The 21,251-nt window shown below is 44.9% G+C and overlaps 1 protein-coding gene across 8 annotated transcripts in view; it reads left to right on the forward strand.

The window, feature by feature from the left end:
* Positions 1 to 17,869, forward strand: part of LOC115168417 (serine/threonine-protein kinase WNK2) — an 83,650-nt gene extending 65,781 nt beyond the window's left edge. For 4 of the 8 annotated variants that reach the window (XM_029723665.1, XM_029723671.1, XM_029723672.1 and 1 more), the window contains 16 exons: positions 460 to 509; positions 1,158 to 1,320; positions 1,406 to 1,522; positions 5,141 to 5,311; positions 5,512 to 5,563; positions 6,149 to 6,247; positions 6,611 to 7,377; positions 7,777 to 7,828; positions 7,959 to 8,029; positions 8,198 to 8,829; positions 9,195 to 9,430; positions 9,662 to 9,880; positions 10,677 to 10,775; positions 13,008 to 13,052; positions 13,675 to 13,973; positions 14,126 to 17,869. In XM_029723665.1, the coding sequence (XP_029579525.1) occupies positions 460 to 509; positions 1,158 to 1,320; positions 1,406 to 1,522; positions 5,141 to 5,311; positions 5,512 to 5,563; positions 6,149 to 6,247; positions 6,611 to 7,377; positions 7,777 to 7,828; positions 7,959 to 8,029; positions 8,198 to 8,829; positions 9,195 to 9,430; positions 9,662 to 9,880; positions 10,677 to 10,775; positions 13,008 to 13,052; positions 13,675 to 13,973; positions 14,126 to 14,446 (3,393 nt within the window). In that variant the 3' untranslated portion in view covers positions 14,447 to 17,869. The remainder of the gene's footprint in view (positions 1 to 459; positions 510 to 1,157; positions 1,321 to 1,405; positions 1,523 to 5,140; positions 5,312 to 5,511; positions 5,564 to 6,148; positions 6,248 to 6,610; positions 7,378 to 7,776; positions 7,829 to 7,958; positions 8,030 to 8,197; positions 8,830 to 9,194; positions 9,431 to 9,661; positions 9,881 to 10,676; positions 10,776 to 13,007; positions 13,053 to 13,674; positions 13,974 to 14,125) is intronic. The other 4 variants (XM_029723667.1, XM_029723668.1, XM_029723669.1 and 1 more) reach the window with 4 other exon arrangements.
* Positions 17,870 to 21,251: the final 3,382 nt, after the last annotated feature.

Consider the following 21,251-nt stretch of genomic DNA (forward strand, 5'->3'; position numbering starts at 1 on the left):
TGTAATGATTAGGCTTTGCGGTGCCCCTGTTTGAGTATTCCATGATTACTACAAATAAAACGGCTTAGTTCTAGCCCAAACCGTTCAAAAGTTGTACCCTTATTATCACACGTAAACCATGACGTGGGCCATTCTAAAACTACTCGCGAGCCATTAACCATTTGTTTACACCTTATTCAGTCACGTTATCTCATTAGCTAACTAGCTTACAACCTGGTAACTTTACCAGTATATCTAAACATTTGGGGGCACAGAAAGAAAGGATAGTTTCTTTTCAGGAGATCAATGATAATAGGGAATGGTGCTTTTTACACATTGTAGAAACCGAATATTCCACAACTCTCCCTCATCTCTGTTTATGACCTAGCTAGTAGTGACACACTCAATGTTCCCACCCTCTGTTCACAGCATGAACATCCCTTCATCCTGTTGTACTCACTTTGTTTGATTTGTCTGCAGGATCCTGGTGCAGAGAAGCAGGCGTCAGGGGCCAGCTACTCCTACGACAGGTATGATGGCTATTTGGTGGTGTGGTAGGAGACTTGTTCAGTGATGCCGATCATCCTCTTCTCTCAGGATGAGGGTAATCTAACCACTATGGTAAGAGGTTTGGTGGTAGTTGCTTAGCAACGGGCATCCCATAGACCTCACTTATGGTTTTGGAGAGTGCTAGCAGAGGAGCGAGTGTTGCCCAGGCTTGTTGTGATGCAGGATGTGGCGGTTGATGAATGAAATGAACAGAGGGATTGAGTGTTGTGTACCGCAGGGAATCCGTTGTCTAGCACTATAGTATAGAGGCCTACCAATTTGACAACTGGGAAATCTGGATACTGTTTCTGCTCCCTAATTTAATTGTTATAAAGAACGGTGTAACAAGACCCTTGTATCGCTTTATTATAAACAATTTCCCTTGAAGCAGAAAACGTGTGGGCTTTCCCTTAATCCACCACCTGGTTTAGTTTTGATTTTGATATGCCAAAATGGTTAACTTTCAGTACGCAGCTGACCCTTAAAGTGCACATCGGAGAAATGTGCACACTGTTCAGTACTCTGGTTTAGTGCAGGATTTTAGGACTGTCTCAACCCATTGCATTTTACTTTATGTATGAGTTGGTTGACTTTTCCATAACCTGGTCTCCCGCTCTTCTGTAACCCAGTGTGAACTCCGATGCCACCTCAGGGAAGGAGATGAGCGACGGTAATGAGGGGACACACGGGTCAGGGAAGGGCGAGGGGAAGGTCCGGAAACCCCACCGCCGCTCCACACGCACCCGCTCACGCCAAGAGAAGCTCAACAAGCCCAAACTCAGCATGCTCAACGTGAGTACAGCACACGCATACAGAGTCTTACGATCAATCTGCACACCGAACATCCATGTCTGACCTCTGTTCCTCCCTGGTCCAGGTGTGTAATACAGGGGATAAGATGGTGGAGTGTCAGCTGGAGACCCACAACCACAAGATGGTCACCTTCAAGTTTGACCTGGACGGAGACGCACCTGAGGAGATCGCCACTTACATGGTACGGTTAGTGGAAACGCTTGCAATGGCACATACAGGGCATTCTGAAAGTATTCAGTCACCTTCCCTTTTTCCAGATTTTGTTATGTTAGCCTTATTCTAAAATGGATTAAATAAAACATTTCCCTCATCAATTTATACACAATACCCCATAATGACAAAGCAAAAACGGGTTTAACTTATTTACATAAGTATTCAGACCTTTGCGATGACTCAAAATTGAGCTCAGGTGCAACCAATTTCCATTGATCATCCTTGATGTTTCTCCAACTTGATTGGAGTCCACCTGTGGTAAATTTCAATTGATTGGACATGATTTGGAAAGGCACACACCTGTCTATATAAGGCCCCACAGCTGACAGTGCATGTCAGAGCAAAAACCAAGCCATGAGGTCGGAGGAATCGTCCGTAGAGCTCCGGGACAGGATTGCGTAGAGGAACGGTACTGGGGAAGGGTACCAAAACAACTTAACTGTAGCATTGAAGGTCCCCAAGAACACAGTGGTCTCCATCATTCTTAAATGGAAGAAGTTTGGAACCACAAACTCTTCCTAGAGCTGGCCGCCCGGCCAAACTTAGCAATCGGGGGGAAAAGGGCGTTGGTCAGGGAGGTGACCAATAACCTGATGGTCATTCTGACAGAGCTCACAAGTTCCTCTGTGGAGATGGGAGAACCTGCAAGAAGGGCGACCATCTCTGCAGCACTCCACTAATCAGGCCTTTATGGTGGCCAGTGGCCAGACGAAAGACATTCCTTAGTAAGGCACATGACACCCCACTTGGAGTTTGCCAAAAGGCACCTAAAGGACTCTGAGAACATGAAACAAGATTCTCTGGTCTTTGGCCTGAATGCCAAGCATCACGTCTGGCGGAAACCTGGCACCATCCCTACGGTGAAGCATGGTGGTGGCAGCATCATGTTGTGGGGATGTTTTTCAGTGGTAGAGCCTGGGAAACTAGTCAGGATTGAGGGAAAGCTGAACAGCGCAAAGTACAGAGATCCTTGATGAAGTCCTGAGTGCTCTCGAGCAGGTTCTCAGACTGGGGCGAAAGTTCACATTCCAACATGACAACGACACTAAGCACACAGCCAAGACAACGCAGGAGTGGCTTCGGGACAAGTCTCAATGTCCTTGAGTGGCCCAGCCAGAGCTCAGACTTAAACCTGATCAAACATCTCTGGAGAGACCTGAAAATAGCTGTGCCGCAATGCTCCCCATTCAGCTTGAGAGGATCTGCAGAGAAGAATGGAAGAAACTCCCCAAATACAGATGTGCCAAGATTGTAGCGTCATACCCAAGAAGATTCGAGGCTGTAATCGCTGCCAAAGGTGCTTCAACAAAGTACTGAGTAAAGGGTCTGAATACTTACAGTACCAGTCAAGTTTGGACACCTACTCATTTAAGTTTTATTTTTATATAAAAAAAAAAAAAGTTCTACATTGTAGAATAATAATGAAGACATCAAAAATATTATATAATACATATAGAATCATGTAGTAACCAAAAGTGTTAAACAAATCAATATATTTTAGATTCTTCAAAGTAGCCACCCTTTGCCTTGACGACAGCTTTGCACACTTGGCATTCTCAACCAGCTTCACCTGGAATGTTTTTTCCAACAGTCTTGAAGGAGTTCCCACATATGCTGAGCACTTGTCGGCTGCTTTTTCGTCACTCTGTGGTCCAACTCATCTGAATTGGGTTGAGGTCGGGTCATTGTGGAGGCCAGGTCATCTGATGCATTACTCCATCACTCTCCTTCTTTGTCAAATAGACCTTACACAGCCTGAAGGTGTGTTGGGTCATTGTCCTGTTGAAAAATAAATTATATTCCCACTAAGCTCAAACGAGATGGGAAGGTGTATTGCTGCAGAATGCTGTGGTAGCCATGCTGGTTAAGTGTACCTTGAATTCTAAATACATCACTGACAGTGTCACCAGCAACGCACCATCTCACCACCTCCATGCTTCACGGTGGGAACCACGCATGCAGAGATCATCGGTTCACCTACTATGCGTCTCACAAAGACATGGCGGTTGGAACCAAAAATCTCAAATTTGGACTCATCAGACCAAAGGACAGATTTCCAATGGTCTAATGTCCATTGCTCGTGTTTCTTGGCCAAAGCAAGTATCTCTTATTGGTGTCCTTTTAATAGTGGTTTCTTTGCAGCAATTTGACCATGAAGGCCTGATTCATGCAGTCTCCTCTGAACAGTTGATGTTGTCTGAAGCATTTATTTGGGCTGCAATCTGAGGTGCAGTTAACTCTAATGAACTTGTCCTCTGCAGCAGATGTAACTCTGGGTCTTCCTTTCATGTGGCAGTCCTCATGAGAGCCAGTTGAAGGAACTTTGAAAGTTCTTGACATTTTCCGGATTGACTGACCATGTCTTAAAGTAATGATTGACTGTCCTTTCTCTTTGCTTATTTGAGCTGTTCTTGCCATAATATGGACTTAGCCCTATTTGGTAAAAGACTATCTTCTGTATACCCACCCCTACCTTGTCACAACACGACTGATTGGCTCAAACTCATTAAGAAGGAAAGAAATTCCACAAATGAACTTTTAACAAGGGACACCTGTTAATTGAAATGCATCCAGGTGACTACCTCATGATTCTGTTTGAGAGAATGCCAAGAGTGTGCAAAGCTGTCATCCAGGCAAAGGGTGGCTACTTTGAAGAATCTCAAATATAAAATATATTTTGATTTAACACTTTTGGGGGGGGGGTTACTACATGATTCCATATGTGTTATTTCATAGTGTTGATGTCTTCACTATTCTACAATGTAGAAAATAGTAAAACAACCCTTGAATGAGTAGGTGTCAACTTTTGCAAATTTCTAAAAACCAGTTTTTGTCATTATGGAGTATTGTGTGTAGATTGAGGGGGGGGGAATTATTTAATCCATTTTAGAATAAGGCTGTAAAGTGACAAAATCAAGGTGTCTGAATACTTTCCGAATGCACTGTAAAGCCATGAGAATTGTGGGGAAAAAAACCCGTTGTTTCTTACATGCACTTTGAGACACACAAGCACAGACCCACTGATTGACACCTCCACACACAAGCTTGTGTAGTCCTGAATATCCTTATGAACACCCACTTGTGTTGTGGGGCTGCTGCACCTACAGATGCACACAGTAGCTCCAAAAAATGTTCCACCACGCCCCAGAGAAAGTGTTACCTCTTTCAGCCGGCTTCCTAAACTGTGTTTGTGCTCTCTGCCTGCTAGCTCTTAGTGAGGGAGATGCTCTTTCATGTCTCAAGGCACTAAAACTCCCTATGATGCTGTTCTTTTCCACTGCATTGCAGCAAAACTCTCTCCTCTCGCTCTAAAAACTCCTGCCCTGTTCATTTTGGGTGGGTACGCTTTTTTTTGTATGTGGATTCCTATTTTATTGCACATGATTTTTGTGTTTCATTCCCCCAACATCCTATAGAGGTTTCCAAAACTGATACCTCTGGCCCAGTTTTGGAAAGGCAGGTTTCAAACACTTTTTAGTGACTTATTCAATTCACATGGGCCTAGTCCAATATTATCAGAGAAGTCCATTTATCAACTTTTTTAAGGGGATCTAATACTGACGGATGGTCTCTCTCTGTCCCTCAGGTGGAGAATGACTTCATCCTGCTCCTGGAGAAGGAGATGTTTATAGAGCAGCTGAAGGACATTGTGGACAAGGCTGAGGATATGCTGAGTGAAGACACGGAGGGGGAGAGGAGTTCTGACCACGCGGGCAGTCCTCAACAGAGCCACGGAACAGTCATACTGGGGGGAGAGGTGAGGAGGAGGGGGGGAGGGGGGGCAGTTGGCGGCAGTTGGCATCCTCAAAACACTCAAGATGACTGTGAGCAGGGCTGCCAACAAACCATCCGGGGGCCAACATGGTGACATTGTTGAGAGAATCCGTTCAAGCTTCATTGTCTAGAAGTTATACTCTTTAGCGGCAGCCATTTTATAACGATTCTTTCCCTTTCTAGGGTTCAAAGACTGCTACACCTAATTCACCACAGCTTGTTTACCAGCAGAATGGTAAGGCTTCACTACCTCCTGGCCCACACATTGTGTGCAGGCTTTTGCTCAAGCCCAGCTGTAACACATCGATTCAGAAAATCAACTAATCATGGTTTTCAAATTATTTTTAATTATGTATGTTAGTGATAAGCTAGAAGAAATGCCTGCACTCGCTGTGGTCTTCCAGGACCACTAATCTTCTAGTTTCTCAACCCACTTCAGATGCATTACATAGCACATTACAGCCTCTCCCTGTGAACCTCCAGACACAGCAGATTAGAATGTTCTGGGTGGTTGTGGTCAGGAGTGGAGATGAAGAGGGTGACTGGTTGTTTCATAGGGACTGCAATCTCTCTTCAGCTCTCAATCGCTCTTCTTTCACATCTCTCGGTCCCATCTTTTCATGTCTCCCCCAATCAATCTATCTATCCCCTGTTCTCTTCCTATAAACATAATTTGGTAGTTGATATGAATTTGTGACCCTCTTTTTCTCCTGTATTTGCAGTTCATCTGCATTTCAGTGTATGTGTCTCTTTCTAGCTCTATTCTGTTGCTAGTAGATCTGGATCTATGAGTGTGTCTTTGTCTCTGTGTACTTGGCAGTCCTCCACACTGGGAAGCGCTGGTTCATTATCTGCCCCGTGGCCGAGACGCCCACGCCAGACAGGGAGAAGACCTCATCAGACGCCTCTACAGCCAAGGGTGTGTGTACACACACACACACACACACACACACACACACACACACACACACACACACACACACACACACACACACACGAGTGGGTGAATAAAGCTGTGTGTGTGAATGAGCTAATGAGCGTGTGTTGTATGTGCTGTGTATGTGTATGTGTTGTATGTGCTGTGTCAGTTATGTAATGCCAGTGTTGCTGTGGTGAAGGGCAGGCTTTGTGCTCCAACTGACAGAGCTCTGATGGGGGAAGACAAGTGATGATGTAATACCCTCACACACCCACAGGACATCTATCTCCTTGACTCCTCTTTAATTTCATCATCTCTCTTTCTTTAACGCCTTCTCTCTCTCCCCTGCTCTCTCTGCTACAGAGGCTCCTGATACGTCATTGTCCAGCTGCTGTACTACTCCTCCTGTTCCTGCCCTGACCACCACAGCCCCTACTCCAGCCCCTTCTGCCCTCCCTGCACCTCAGAGATCTGCTCAGCCTCAGGACCCCAATGTGGGCAAGGCCAGAATGCAGCAGCCCCAGGCCTCTGGAACCAAACCCACCACCAATACTACCACTGCTGCTGTGGGCCGCCACGAGCCCTGTGTCTCCATGGTAACAGACATCCCATGCTGCCCCATTGTTCCACCCGTGTCTCTGGATGTGAATGGGGTGGGACATAAAGGGGTGAGCGGCACTTCCTCCTGTCTACCCAATCAGGGGGCCAGCCTGTCAGGAGACCCGCCCCCTCCACTGGGCTCCCACCAACCTGTGGTCTTGCAGCAGCCCTACGCTACACCCAGCATGGTAGGTGGAGGAGGTGGAGCCACAACACCATTACAGCCCCAGAGTCCAGCCCACCAGGCCTCCCAGCAGCAGGATGGACCTGGTGGATGTGGGAGTGGAGGTGGTGGGGGCCTGGGGGAGTCTGATGGAGAGGGCCCCCCCAGGGTGGAATTTGTGGACCGCACTATCAAGACTCTTGATGAGAAGCTGAGGAACCTGCTGTACCAGGAGTACGCCCCATCTGCTCCCTCCAGCACTGCCTCAGACCTCCAGGGCTTCAGCACAGAGGGGGTCAGCTCTCCCCTTGTCTCTGACAGCCAGACCATCACAGAGGGGGGTCTCCCCAGGAAGGGAGAGCTGCTGGTAAAGATGCACCGTGTGTGTGCGCACGCGTATTCCGATTGGGGCAGCCGCAGGGTTTGATCTGATGTGTGTGTGTGTGTGTGTGTGTGTGTGAATCCCTAGTGTGATATTGATTCAGCCATTGACTGTAATCACTGGCAATTATAACTCACAGCCTTTAGTGAGACTGGTACTGCGTTTAGCAGAGGAAGTAGAGCTCAGGGTTGCTGGCCAGATAATGCATTATACTCTACACCCATGGCGGTTTGATCTCTGATGTGGGTTGTGTGGGTGGGGTGGCCGTTGATATATTTAGACACGGTAGGGGTCAGAAGGACAATGGCTAGACAAACACCCTTTAACCCTCATATACTATTGATCAAATAGTTCTCCCCCCCCCCCCTTTTTTTCCACTCTCAGCCTCAGATCCCTGAGCGTACAGATAGTTTGGATACCCTGAGTGACTCTGCAGGTAAATAACATCCCAAAACACACTTTTTCTATGATATTACATTATCCTATGTATTGTGTATCTATTTCTGACTATTTAAGGTAGACCCCAAAGTGATTCAATTGTTTTAATGTTTCAATATTTTGTCAAGCCTGTAAAGGTGTGCTGAACACTGACATGATGGGCAGTTCCAGTTCCTATGGCTCCAAGAGCCGTTTTCAGGTAACTTTACCTTAGTTTTTCTTTTCAGAATGTTTAGCTATCTTGAGTAAACCAAAGTTGACTTCTATTTTATTAGATTGAATTCTTCTTATTCTATTCAATACAATATTAAATGTTTAAATAGTTTACTCAGTTTCAATTTGATCATGGTCTTTTCTCCCCCTCCAGATCGTCCCCACTCCTCCAGACGTCATCATCCGTCGTTTAGAGAAGGGCAGAAGTCGCAGCTCCACGGCTCCCTCTAGTGGCTCGGGGGGCTCTCACGCTGCAGCTGAGGAGGGAGGACGGCGAGACCAGGGGTGTATGGCCGTGGGCAGGTTCTCAGTGATAACCACCGAAGAGGGGCTGGAAAACGCCCACAAACCTCACTGTAGCCACCGCTACTCAGCCCCCCCAGACTTCTACCAGGACACTCCCACATCCAGCCCCAACGCCACCCCCACCCTGCTCCCACGCGCCCACACTGCTGACGCTGCCACCAACTACTCCTTCCACTTCGACTCTGACTCAGGGGAGGAGGACACCAGTAGTTTAGCCCCTGCCCATCACAAGCCTCCAGCCCACGCACTCTCGGAACACAGCGGAAGTGACCTCATGAAGAGGGCGGTGGCCTTCCTGCGCCGCACGGGCCGCAGCAGCAGTGTGCCGAGCTCTGATTCGCCGAGCCGGCAACCCGTGGTAGCGAACGGCCACGCCCTCTCGCCGCCTGGACCCGGCCACGCATCGTACATCAGCAGTGACAACGATTCTGAGTTTGAGGACGCAGACATGAGGAAGGAGCTGCAGAGGCTGAGGGAAAAGTATGTGTACAAACACACACACAAAAATAGGAATTCATGCATGCACAGGGTCAATGTTAACCCATTTGAAATATAGCAAACTATCAACCACTGTAACCTTCATAGCCCTGGATAGGTTTATAGCCCATTAAACGGCAGGTAGCCTAGTGGTCAGTGTTGGACTAGTAACCGAAAGGTTGCAAGATTGAATCCCCGAGTTGACAAGGTAAAAATCTGTCGTTCTGCTTAACTGCTATTTAGTGACCTTTTTAAAATTGTATGAGTCAATATAAACAACACTTCTCTCCAACTGTGGGAGGAAATGGAATACATTCTTCCATATTATTGCATGTAGATTTTCTCTTGCGCTCTCTCTTCCTCCCCAGACACATGAAGGAGATCTCCGAGCTGCAGGCGTTCCAGAGGAATGAGATCGAGCGTCTGTATAAAGAGGTGGGGAAAGCCCTGCCGCCTGGTGTAGGCCTGCTGCACGCTGCGCCCCCTAGTGGCCGCAGACGTAGGGCCAGCAAACACAAGCTGAAGGCGGGCAAGCTGCTCAACCCCACGGTGCAGCAGCTGAAAAACAACCTGAACAACACCACCACCGCCGGTGAGAGAAAAGGTGTGTGGATGTGTCAGACAGTGGTGAGAAGAGGGGAGAGAGGTGTGATTGATAGAGGGAGATGAGAGTAGGTGTGAGTGAGGAGTGAAAAATGTGAGTGGGAGGAGAGTGAGAGAAAGGTGTTTGTGAGCAGATTTGGGAGGATTAGAAATGTGGTAATAATAAATAAAAATGTATCCCCAATTCACCATAAAGCTGGCTCTGTGGCTTATCCAGTATTTCTCTCTGAAGGTGAGAGTGCACCGGGCTTGTCTGGCTCTCCAGCTAAGAGCTCCATCATGTCTGACAGCTCTGCCTGCTCCAGTGGAAGCAGCAGTAGTACCAGCAGCATTCTGCCCAGCACTGCCCCAGAACCCGTCCAGACCCAGCAGCCCTGTTCTCTCAAGGGCTCCCTCTCCTCTGACAGCATCTATGGTGGTGGCATGGCCACACACGCTGGCCCAGGGCAAGGTACCTACACACACACATAAAGGACAAGGTATACACACTGTGGCATAGCACACACATTTGGCGCATATCCGTACCTAAGAATGCATCTCTCTCACACACACACACACACACACACACACACACACACACACACAGGATTCACGTAATATATCAAAAGAGAACACGCCCAAACACGTGTCACTCACTGAGATGTGGACACATACTCAAACACACTGATTTGTACTGAGGAACAACTGAACAAGAAGAACACAAGACCATCTGCTTCAGTATTCTAAGCTCTAATATTCTAAACTTTGTCTGAATCAGAAGTCTCATAAGGAGACATGGTAATTGCTGTATTACAAATAGTCATGATTTATCAGTCTTTCATCCAAAGCAAATGTTTTTAGGCAAATATACACAAGGTGAGAGTTGCATCACACATGTCTCCCATGCCAAAATACTGCCACAATACTGCATGACAATACTGCCACAATACTATATACAGCTTCCATTGAGGTGTCAATGGAAGCTGTATTCAAGCACTGGTCCCAGATCAGTTTAACACTCCTCATGGTAAAAGTCTGGATAGATTTGGGAAAGGTAACCTGATCTTAGACCAGTGCATAGTGACAACTTGTTCCTGTAGTGAATGTGCAGGCTGTCTCCTGTTGCTGATTTAGCCCATGTGGCTGTACCCTGTACTGGTGCTGCTGCTGTTAGTAGTGGGGGTTTCTCATCCCAAGTCTCTGTGTACTTTTACAGAAGTGTCTCTCTTTGTTTCTTCTCTTCTTCCCTCTTATATTAATTTTTACAGGATGGACGGTATACCACCAAACGTCAGAGAGAGTGACCTATAAATCTAGTAGCAAACCGCGTGCTAGATTCCTCAGTGGACCCGTGTCTCTGTCCATCTGTTTGTATTTGTTATTTTCTACTTTTCCTCACACATCCCATCCCTCTCTCTTCTCTTTATTTCACCTCTATCTTTTCTCTTGACCAGAATGTGTTTTTTGATAGTGGATCCTCTCCCCTCCTCACCCTCTTCACTACTCCCTATCCCCAACACAAGCATATGTCGGCCATTTTGTGTCCCCAACACACGCGTATGTCTGCCATTTTGTGTTTTGTCCTCATGGCTTTCTCCCCTCAGCCCTAAGTTGTTTTGGGTTTAGACCTTCCTCCATACAAACGCTTTGTGCACTGCTTTAAACAGACTCCAAAAGCATCCCAGCTAACAACAAATATTCCCACACCTTTAGAGAACGTTCCCTTAAGAGTCTCATTAGGAAATGAACATTTTAATAGGAATGTTTCCAACAGACCATTCCCTTAATGTCAAATAGAACATACCCCAGGACGTAATTATATTCTAGACACGTTTCATTGGAACGTGACAAACATTTATGTCCAGTTGTCTGTGGGTAAGAGAATATTCCATCAACGTACCACCATACATACACAGAACATGGTTGCCATGTTCTCAGAATATAAAATATTAATGTTCTGGATACGTTAATTAGTATGTTCCAAGAATATTCCTGTGTCCAGTTTTCTGTGAGTTAAGAGAATATTCCATCAACATCACACAGAACATGGTTGCCATTTGGTGGATGTTTTGATGTGATGTTGAAGGAATATTCTCCTAACCCACAGAGAACTGGACACAGGAATGTTCTTGCAACATTCTCATGAAACCTGTCTAGAACATTAATATTGGCAATCATGTTCTGTGTATGTTTGGTGGAACGTTGGAATGTTCTCATAACCCTCTGAAAACTGGACACATGAATGTTCTTGCATCCTCATAAAACACGCCTAGAACATTGTTGTATATTCTAAGAACATTGTAACCACGTTCTAGATAAGTTATCCTTGACCTTAAGGGGATGTTCTAACTTTAACACCAAAACATGCTAAAAGGTTCTCAGAAGGATTTTGCTAACATAGATCAAATGTTCCTTTAACTAATGAAAAACTGAACACTCAAACTTTAGGGGAACATTACGAGTTATTTTACAAAAACATTCCCTAGAATTGTTAGCTGGGATACTGTATTGTCATAGAGCTAGTCTTCTCCACGCTAGATCTGAAACCTGAGCGAGAGTGTATCCTATGTGTGTGTTTTCATTTACTCACTTCCTTAATTGTATGTCTCGAATTGAGGCGCATCAGCCCACAACCCCTCTGTATACCAAGAGAAAAGCCAGCCCTTCCCCTGATAGCCAGCCAGGTTCCAGAGAGGCTTGCGTTGGTCGGGGTCCCTCTCTCATATTTGGACTGGGAGGACGGTGCAGGCAGGCGGGGGGCAGGGCACTGAAGGAGACTGGCTCCTGCAAAAGGGCTGTATCATCAATATTATCTACTTTCTCTTCTCCTGCTTTACCTGCATGTCTTGATAAGTGCTGACTCTGATGTGCTCTGGCTATAGCCTCGTTGTGCTTTTTTTTGGTTCCTTTATGTTATGTTTCACAGGCATTGTTGTACTTACTGGTAGTTGAACTGTTTAGAAATTAGCTTCAGGGGACTTGTTACTCCAGTAATTACAGTATTGATGATTCAGTGATTCGGCTCTCCACTCGTGTGTGTGTGTGTGTGTGTGTGTGAAAGAATGGCATAGCTTTACTATCAACACTGCATTGTACAGTTGGATTTTCCATTATAACCTTTAACATACCATGTAATAACTGAAATAATACAAGCCCGGAGCCTAAATCATTGACTTATTCCAAGTAAGTTTAAATACAAGTTTGAGACATGACAATAGAACAGGACAAGTTTACTAGGAGCATATAATGTGAAGGTGTTGACCTGCCCCACCTTACTGTGGACCAGTCTTCTCCAAACCCCCTGTACTCTAGCACCATACCCAGGGCCTAGACTTCTCTTTCTGTTCTGGCTCCTTTTATTTTATTTCCGTTAACGTTTTGGAATGACCGCACAATTGAATAGGACCTAGTCTTTCCCCCACTCCCATTACGTCTCACTGATTTTTAAACCCCCTTCTCCTTCTCCTCTCCACTCCTTTCTCTCCTTAACCGATTTGATAGCTGTGTGTGGCTTTGAAGCAGCTTGTCCACAGACCTGTGGTGTTTAGTGTGTCCCGGCCTAACTGTTTTTGTCTCTGTGCTGTTTTACCTTCTTATAGGGTCCACACTGAAACGACTATGTCTAGGCAAAGAGCGCAGTAGTAGTAACTATCTCATTTACTTCTTTCTGTCTTCTTCTCTCTTTTTTTCTGTTTGCATGAGCACCCGTTTATATTCACGTGTTGAGTTTGGCACTGGAAAAAAACATGCCAGATGTTGTTGTTAAATGTTGGGCACTGTTGCACAAGGAGTGTCACCTTCATAGATTGCTTTGAATCATTTTTTAAATTTGGTAGTGCATGGCGGTGTTTGGCCTAAATGTCAGTGCTCAATGTGACTCGTGTGGTTGTCAGCATTAATGGTTTCTGTTTGTCTTACTGTGGTAGATCGGTTGGGTGGGTGGTTGGGGTTCAACCATGCTGTAATCCTTTGGCTGCTAGGTTTGAGGGAAAAAATAACATTTGCTGACCAGTAAAATGTGATCACATTTCAACTTTCTCCAGAAAAAGATTAACAATCAAAGGGACATTTTTAAGGTACACTGAAAACAAAAACTCCCTCATTCCCAATTGTAGTTGGCCTATTTGAGTAAATATACATGCTCTATCCAGGCTGAAAGTAGTTGAAGTGCCATAATGGACAACTGTAAAAGGCCTAACAAACAGCAGCCAATCGATTCCATTGTAGGGTCTAACTGGGCAGAGTTTACAAATCTTTCTGTTCTAGGGTCTTCTCACGGCGCCAGTGCAACTCAGACAGCGTGCAATCAGCAACAGCCACCAGCTGTTCCCACCCCTTTGTCATCTCCTCAACCAATGGCGGCGCTAGCTCAGGCCCAGACGAACAACAGCAACAACAAGAAGCCAGGCACCTTCACAGACGACCTGCACAAGCTGGTAGATGATTGGACGAAGGAGACGCTGGCGGCCAATCAGCCACGGCCATCTCTGAACCAGATCAAACAGCAGAGACGCAGGCAGGACCTGGAGGGCCGAGCCACGCCCATGGGAGGAGCCACCCAGGAGGTAAATGGCATAGAAAAACACATCAAAAGTCTGAAGACTGTATCATCAGTGTGGGAGTTGCAGCCTACCTTGCTCTCTTTTAGATTTTCATCAAAAAGCAGTTGACAAAAGTCCATGTACACAATGTTAAACATCCCCTTTGGTTCTTTCAGGTGAGATGTGCCATCCTTCCAAACAAGTTCCAGCTGCCTCTGTCCTGTCCGCTGACAGCTGTAGGCCTAGCCGTGCCCACTGACCTGGGCTCCAACCCCTCTGCCAGGCTCCAGCCCGGGTACCTGATACCAGCAGGTCCTTATGGAGGGGTTGTGCCCGGCCCCTTATACCCCCAGCAGTGGTCTGGTATGCCCAGTCCTGTGGGGAGGATGGGGGCAGCGGGAGGAATGCCCTACCCCACCATGGCCAACTCAGAGTTGCAGGCGTACCCCCTTACCCTGCACAGCCCTGAGAACGGCCCTAACACCAGGACTACCTAATGTGACGAATAGCACCTTCCTGCACCCAGCAAACCCCCACTCCATCGCACCTGATGCTCAAAACAGACTGCCCCCAACGTCCCCCTCTATCCCAGCACCCTCACATCAGGACTCTCTACCTAACAGGTCTTACCTAATTCTGTGCTGATAACCTAACTCCACTCTGTCCCCCTGGTTTTCACTCCAGGGTTACAATTGTAATGAAATCAGTCGAATCACTTTTAATGGGGTGACGGGACAGAAAATAGAATAAAGTAGGGCCAACACATTTAGATCCACCAACAAATGGCTTATGGGTCGTTCCACCTCAAAAAGCACAAGAAAGAGGATTTTGACAACCATCTCCGATTGTGCTAAAATTGTTTCTGTAGTTAGAAACATAAGATTAGAATTCCTGAAACAATTTGTTGAAGTATAATTTGTTACTGCCACACCCTTTTATCAATTTCACTCATATTTAGTGTTTATTAAATGGATCACAACATTTTTTCTTTTCAACTTTGGGTAGAAAACCAATGGCTTTGGCTCAAGGGATTATGTTACATAGGATGAAGAAGCAATACTCCAAGTCAGACAGAGAACTGTTGCTGTATATTGGTGTGGGGGGGTCCGTGGGTGGCGTTTGACCATTTTTATTGGATTCCTTGTGTCTTACTCAATTGTAGAAAGAAGTTTGACCCAAATCGTATGTTTGGTACTATATGTATTGAATATTATGTGAATCCTATAAATTAAAAGGGCCAATTTGGGTGTAATCAATTAGCTTAATTTCTCAAATTTCAACAATGTTGCAAGAATGCCAATCTTAGAAACAGATAACTACAGAAACGATTTCCGAACAATCTGAGATGGTGTCATGGCTTGCTGAAATGACATGGGATGACACTTATGTGTTGGAGTACACATAAGTATGTCTGAGTACTGGCCCCTACTTGACTGTACTACTCAACCCCTCCAGTGTTCCTATATGCAGGATAGTCCTGCTCCACTCTGCTCTGATTATGTGGTTTGATGCTTTATCAAAGAGCAACATGCATGTAAATAACCTGTGAGCTTGTAAATCTCCAGTGTGCAGGTAGATGTAGTTTATACAACACCTGAAGTTTTCCTGTGTGTGCTTGTGCACAGTATAAATGTCCTTTGTGTGTGTGTGTGTGTGTGTGTGTGTGTCAGAGTACCTACTGCTTTGGTCTTGACTAAACTCAGTCATACAAATAATATTAGCAGTCACCAATGTGACGTTTTCACCAAATCCATCATAACCAATAAGCAGTAATGTTTTCAGATAGCTTGTTATTGTTTACTAACGTTTTGTCAACCTTAATACACTACATTAGAAATGAAAATACAAGGGTTTAAGATGACAGGATACCTGTATTTAAGGTGAAGTTCTCTGGAGGAGTGCCTTGAACATTGCTTTTTCTGTGAAATTAAGTATGTCCAAATCACACAGATCTTATTTCATGGTGGCTTGAGTGCCACTTCACTTTTTATGCTTTGTAGACACTTTTTTTGGTTTACATTTGAATGCCCTTGTAACACTGCACTATTAACACAGTATATGCTTTTATTTAAGTAATAAAATCACGTTTTTAATCTTTGTTTACTCCACCCTTGTGAAATTTAGAATGCCATAGATGTGAAATGGACAGTTGCATTGCGAGAACAGGCAGTTTATGTAGCTACAGTTAATAAGAGAAAACAACATAAAATAAGTCAAAACACACTCATTGGGCAGTGGTTAGTGTCATAGGCATAGAGTTAGAATTCCTAGAATTAACATTCCAATTCAAGTCAACGTTCCTCAATGGATGGACCAATTGAATTCTCATTCTATATGAGCTAGGAGTAGGGGAGCTAGTAGTGTCCAGCTCAGAATGTAGCAGAGGCAGGTTTGCCGAGCGAGACTTAAAGTGCAATTTCACCCCTCCACCTAGCTTTCGTAGTGGCCTTGCCACAAGCCTTATCCAGGAACCTGCAACAGGAGCTAGTTTCTTTTGTTGCCTACAAATCACAAAGAAAACACTAACTGCATTTACAACTGCAAAATATTTTCTGTTGGGCCAAGAACATGGCTCCTATTATTAAGCACATCATGTGATTTAATTAGTGCAATTACCAGTTATTTACTCGTCTAAAGTATTGTTTTGTGTTTCTTGAGCTTGATGTCGACGCTGCTAGTGTGTCTGGTGGATCCATTAAGAAGGAAAGGAGTTGGGGTGTGTATCTCGTGGTACTTGATAAGATGATACGCATCCCTCCAGTAATAAATACCTTTTTCAGAGGGTACGTTTTCTCAAAGAGATGTTCATGTGAAGCAGTGTTATTATATTGCCTTGTTGAAATGATTAAATGATGTATCATTTCCCGGGTGGTTATTGATACCCTGGCTTTCTGTCCTTTATGGTTTTGAGTGTTTGATTCCTCTGTTCAGAATGAAACATGCTAAATGCAGATGGATACTTGATTGGGGAGAATTGCAGATGGCATGACCTGTGTTCTAACCATAGCCTGTATGAAATGGGTTCCAACCTGTAAAAATATGATAATGTGTGCCATTTAGCAGACGCTTTTATCCAAAGTGATTTAGTCATGCGTGCATACATTTTTACATGGGTGGTCCAGGAAATCGAACCCACAATCGTGGCATTGCAAGCACTATGCTCTACCAACTGATCAATATGTATCCCACCATACCTGTACATAATGGGATTAACCTCCCCCTTATCCTCCTGACCATTGAAAGAGCAGTTCAGTTCAAGAGCAGTTCAGAACAGTTTAAATATTTTCCATACAGCAAGATGATTATTATACCGCCAGCTAGAAATCTCACAACCACCACACCAGTTAAAGGTTGCAGCACTCCAGTCCTGCCAAGCTGTGAATTGTACAGTTTTCCTGTAATTAGTATTTCTACATTTTCTTTCTGTTTTGAGATTTCACATCAGTGTTTGTTATTCCATCAATTCGGTTTGAATTGGACTTTTATAGGGTATTATGCAGTCTTCTGCTTTGGTGAAATACTTCTAGTAGTAAGAGATTTCTGTTCTCTGTTACTCGTATCTAACAGTAATGCTACTGCTGTCTGTTATGCTTAGTGAGCAGAAAACCTCTGTTGGAATATTCACTGGGAGGCAACATTCAGATCCATAGAAATGGATTGTATAGAGCCAATACGATTATCTGAGGAATAGCGCACTGTGCCTCTTCTGATCATTGCATTTCTATCAGTTCTGAGCAACATTGCCTCCTGTTGAATATGCACCCCCTGATGGAAGGCTTGCAATAAAGCTCTGTGTGGAATTTGCTTCTGCCTGCTGTGCATTTCCCACTATATTACCTTACCAACCGAGTCAGCCCCACTCTAATCACAAAGACTGTACATGTTTAAAGAGAGAAAAATAAACATTATTTTGTGCTTGATGATGTCCTCCCTTTATTCCTCAATAATCTATTAAATCTAACTGATGGTTTTTATTGAGTAAAGATTTAATCATATTACTGAACAGATGTGATAAATTATCGTGTTCCCTTACCCTCAACACTTTTATTGGGGAAAGTGCACTATATTATGTGCATCGCTTATTTTCACAGGTTCTGGTTGGTGATTTGTCCATGTGACGCACCAGTAGTTTCCATCTGCATTGTATAAATCATTCCACTTCAAATCCTTGACCAATGAACAAAAATGTAAATGCAACATGCAGCCAACTTCAAAGATTTTACTCTGTTACAGTTCATAGAAGGAAATCGGTCAATTTAAATGAATTCATTAGGCAATAATCTAAGAATTTCACATGACTGCGAAGTTGTTGGATATTGGCAGGAACTGGAACACGCTGTTGTACACATCAATCCAGGCTATCCCAAACTTGCTCATTGGATGACACGTTTTGTGAGTATGCGGCCATGGAAGAACTGGGACATTTTTAGTTTCCAGGAATTGTGTACAGATCCTTGCGACATGGGGCCATGCATCATCACGTTGAAACATGAGGTGATGGTGGCGGATGAATGGCACGACAATGGGCCTCAGGATCTCGTCACGGTATCTCTGTGCATTTAAATTGCCATCGATAAAATGCAATGTGTTCGTTGTCTGTAGCTTATGCCTGCTCATAGCATAACCCCACGGGCACCATGGGTTCATAACGTTGAAATCAGCAAACTGCTCGCCCACACGATGCCATACACGCTGTCTGCCATGGAAGTACCAGTGACTCGCTCAATAAGGAATTGGTCAGATTCCGCGAACGCTACGCTACAGGACTGTTTTGCTAGCACAGACTGGAATATGTTCAGGGATTCATCCAATGGAATTGAGGAGTACACCACCTCAGTCACCGGCTTCATCAATAACTGTATCGACAACGTCATCCCCACAGTGACCGTACGTACATTTCCCAACCAGAAGCCATGGATTACAGGCAACATCCGCACAGAGCTAAGGGCTAGAGCAGCCGCTTTCAAGGAGTGGGACACTAATCCGGACGCTTATAAGAAATCCCGCCATGCCCTCAGACTAACCATCAAACAGGCAACGCGTCAATACAGGACTAAGATTGAATCCTACTACACTGGCTCTGATGTGGCAGGGTTTGAAAAATATTACGGACAACAAAAGGAAACCCAGCCACGAGCTGCCCAGTGACGTGAGCCTTCCAGATGAGCTAAATGCCTTTTATGCTCGCTTCGAGGCAAGCAACACAGAAGCATTTCACGGGGGCACCAGCTGTTCGGGATGACTGTTTGATCACGCTCTCCATAGCTGATGTGAGCATGACCTTTAAACAGGTCAACATTCACAAAGCTGCGGGGCCAGATGGATTACCAGGATGTGTACTTAAACCATGCGCGGACCTACTGGCAGTGTCTTCACTGACATTTTCAACCCCTCCCTGACCGAGTCTGTAATACCTACATGTTTCAAACAGACCACCATAGTCCCTGTGCCCAACAAAGCGAAGGTAACCTGCCTAAATGATTACCACCCTGTGGAACTCACGTTGGCAACCATGAAGTACTTTGAAAGGCTGGTCATGGCTCACATCAACACCATCATGCCAGAAACCCTAGAGCAGGGGTGGGCAATTCCAGTCCTGCCTGATTCGTGTAACAGTTTTGCCCCAGCCCCAGCTAACACACCTGACTCCAATAATCAGTTAATCATGATCTTCAGTTTAGAATGCAATTTGATTAATCAGCTGTGTTTGCTAGGGATGGAGAAAAAGTGTGACACCAATCAGGCCCTCAAGGACTGGAGTTGCCTACCCCAGCCCTAGACCCACTCCAATTCGCATACCGCCCCAACAGATCCACAGATGACAGCCTTCTTAATCGCACTCCACACTGCCCTTGCCCACCTGGACAAAAGGAACACCTATGCTGTTCATTGACTACAGCTCAGCGTTCAACACCATAGTGCCCACAAAGCTCATCACAAAGCTAAGAATCCTGGGACTAAACACCTCCCTCTACAAGTGGATCCTAGACTTCCTGATGGGACGCCCCCATGTGGTACGGGTAGGCAACAACACATCTGTCACGCTGGTCCTCAACACTGGGGTCCCTCAGGGGTGCATGCTTAGTCCCCTCCTGTACTCCCTGTTTATCCCACGACTGCATGGCCAAGCACGACTCCAACACCATCATTACGTTTGCTGACGACACAACAGTGGTAGGTCTTATCACTGACAACGATGAGACAGTCTATAGGGAGGAGGTCAGAGACCTGGCAGTGTGGTGCCAGGACAACAACCTCTCAATGTGAGCAAGACAAAGGAACTGATCGTGGACTATAGGAAAAGGAAGGCCGAACAGGCCCCCATTAACATTGACGGGCTGAAGTGGAGTGGGTCGAGAGTTAAGTCTGGGTGTCTGGTCTCAGACGATCCCACAGGTGAAGAAGCGGGATGTGGAGGTCCTGGGCTGGTGTGGTTACACGTGGTCTGATGTTGTGAGGCCGGTTGCACATACTGCCAAATTCTCTAAAATTATGTTGGAGGCGGCTTATAGTAGAGAAATTAACATTAAATTCTCTGGCAACAGTTCTGGTGGACATTCCTGCAGTCAACATGCCAATTTCATGCTCCCTCAACTTGAGGCATCTGGCATTGTGTTGTGTGACAAAACTGCTACATTTTAGAGTGGCCTTTTATTGTCCCCATGACAAGGTGCACCTGTGTAATGATCATGCTGTTTAATCAGCTTCCACCTGACACCTGATGGATTATCTTGGCAAAGGAGAAATGCTCACGAACAGGGATGTAAACAAATTTGTGCACAACATTTGAGAGAAATAAGCTTTTTGTGCGTAATGAATATTTCTGGGATATTTTATTTCAGCTCATGAAATATGGGACCAATAATCTACATGTTGCCTTTATATATATATATTTGTTTATTTGCACCAAAGAAAATAAGTGATAGACAACAATACAGATGTAAAAAAACTAATATTATAAAAAAAAGAAAGTTTGCAGGTGTGGTTGGAAGTCCAAGGACTTATATGAAAACCACACCATGAAAATAAATGCAACACATCAGTATATTTCAAGGCTTAATTATCTTTCCTCCAGAAATGAGTCTGTTCAAATTGACCTCCAATGACAATTCCACCCACCTCCACTTTTTGATAGTCTGCCATCTTTTATTTGTATTACCATCATGATAAAATTACATTTTGGCCTACATTACTACTGTATAAATGTCAAATTACAGTAATCACAATAGATGACTGGCATTAAGCCTATAATAACAGACATGGCCTATAGTGAACAATGAAAATCTACATTTGACTGTAGAA

Source organism: Salmo trutta, chromosome 30 (assembly GCF_901001165.1).
Source record: "Salmo trutta chromosome 30, fSalTru1.1, whole genome shotgun sequence".
In the NCBI taxonomy this organism is placed as follows: domain Eukaryota; kingdom Metazoa; phylum Chordata; class Actinopteri; order Salmoniformes; family Salmonidae; genus Salmo; species Salmo trutta.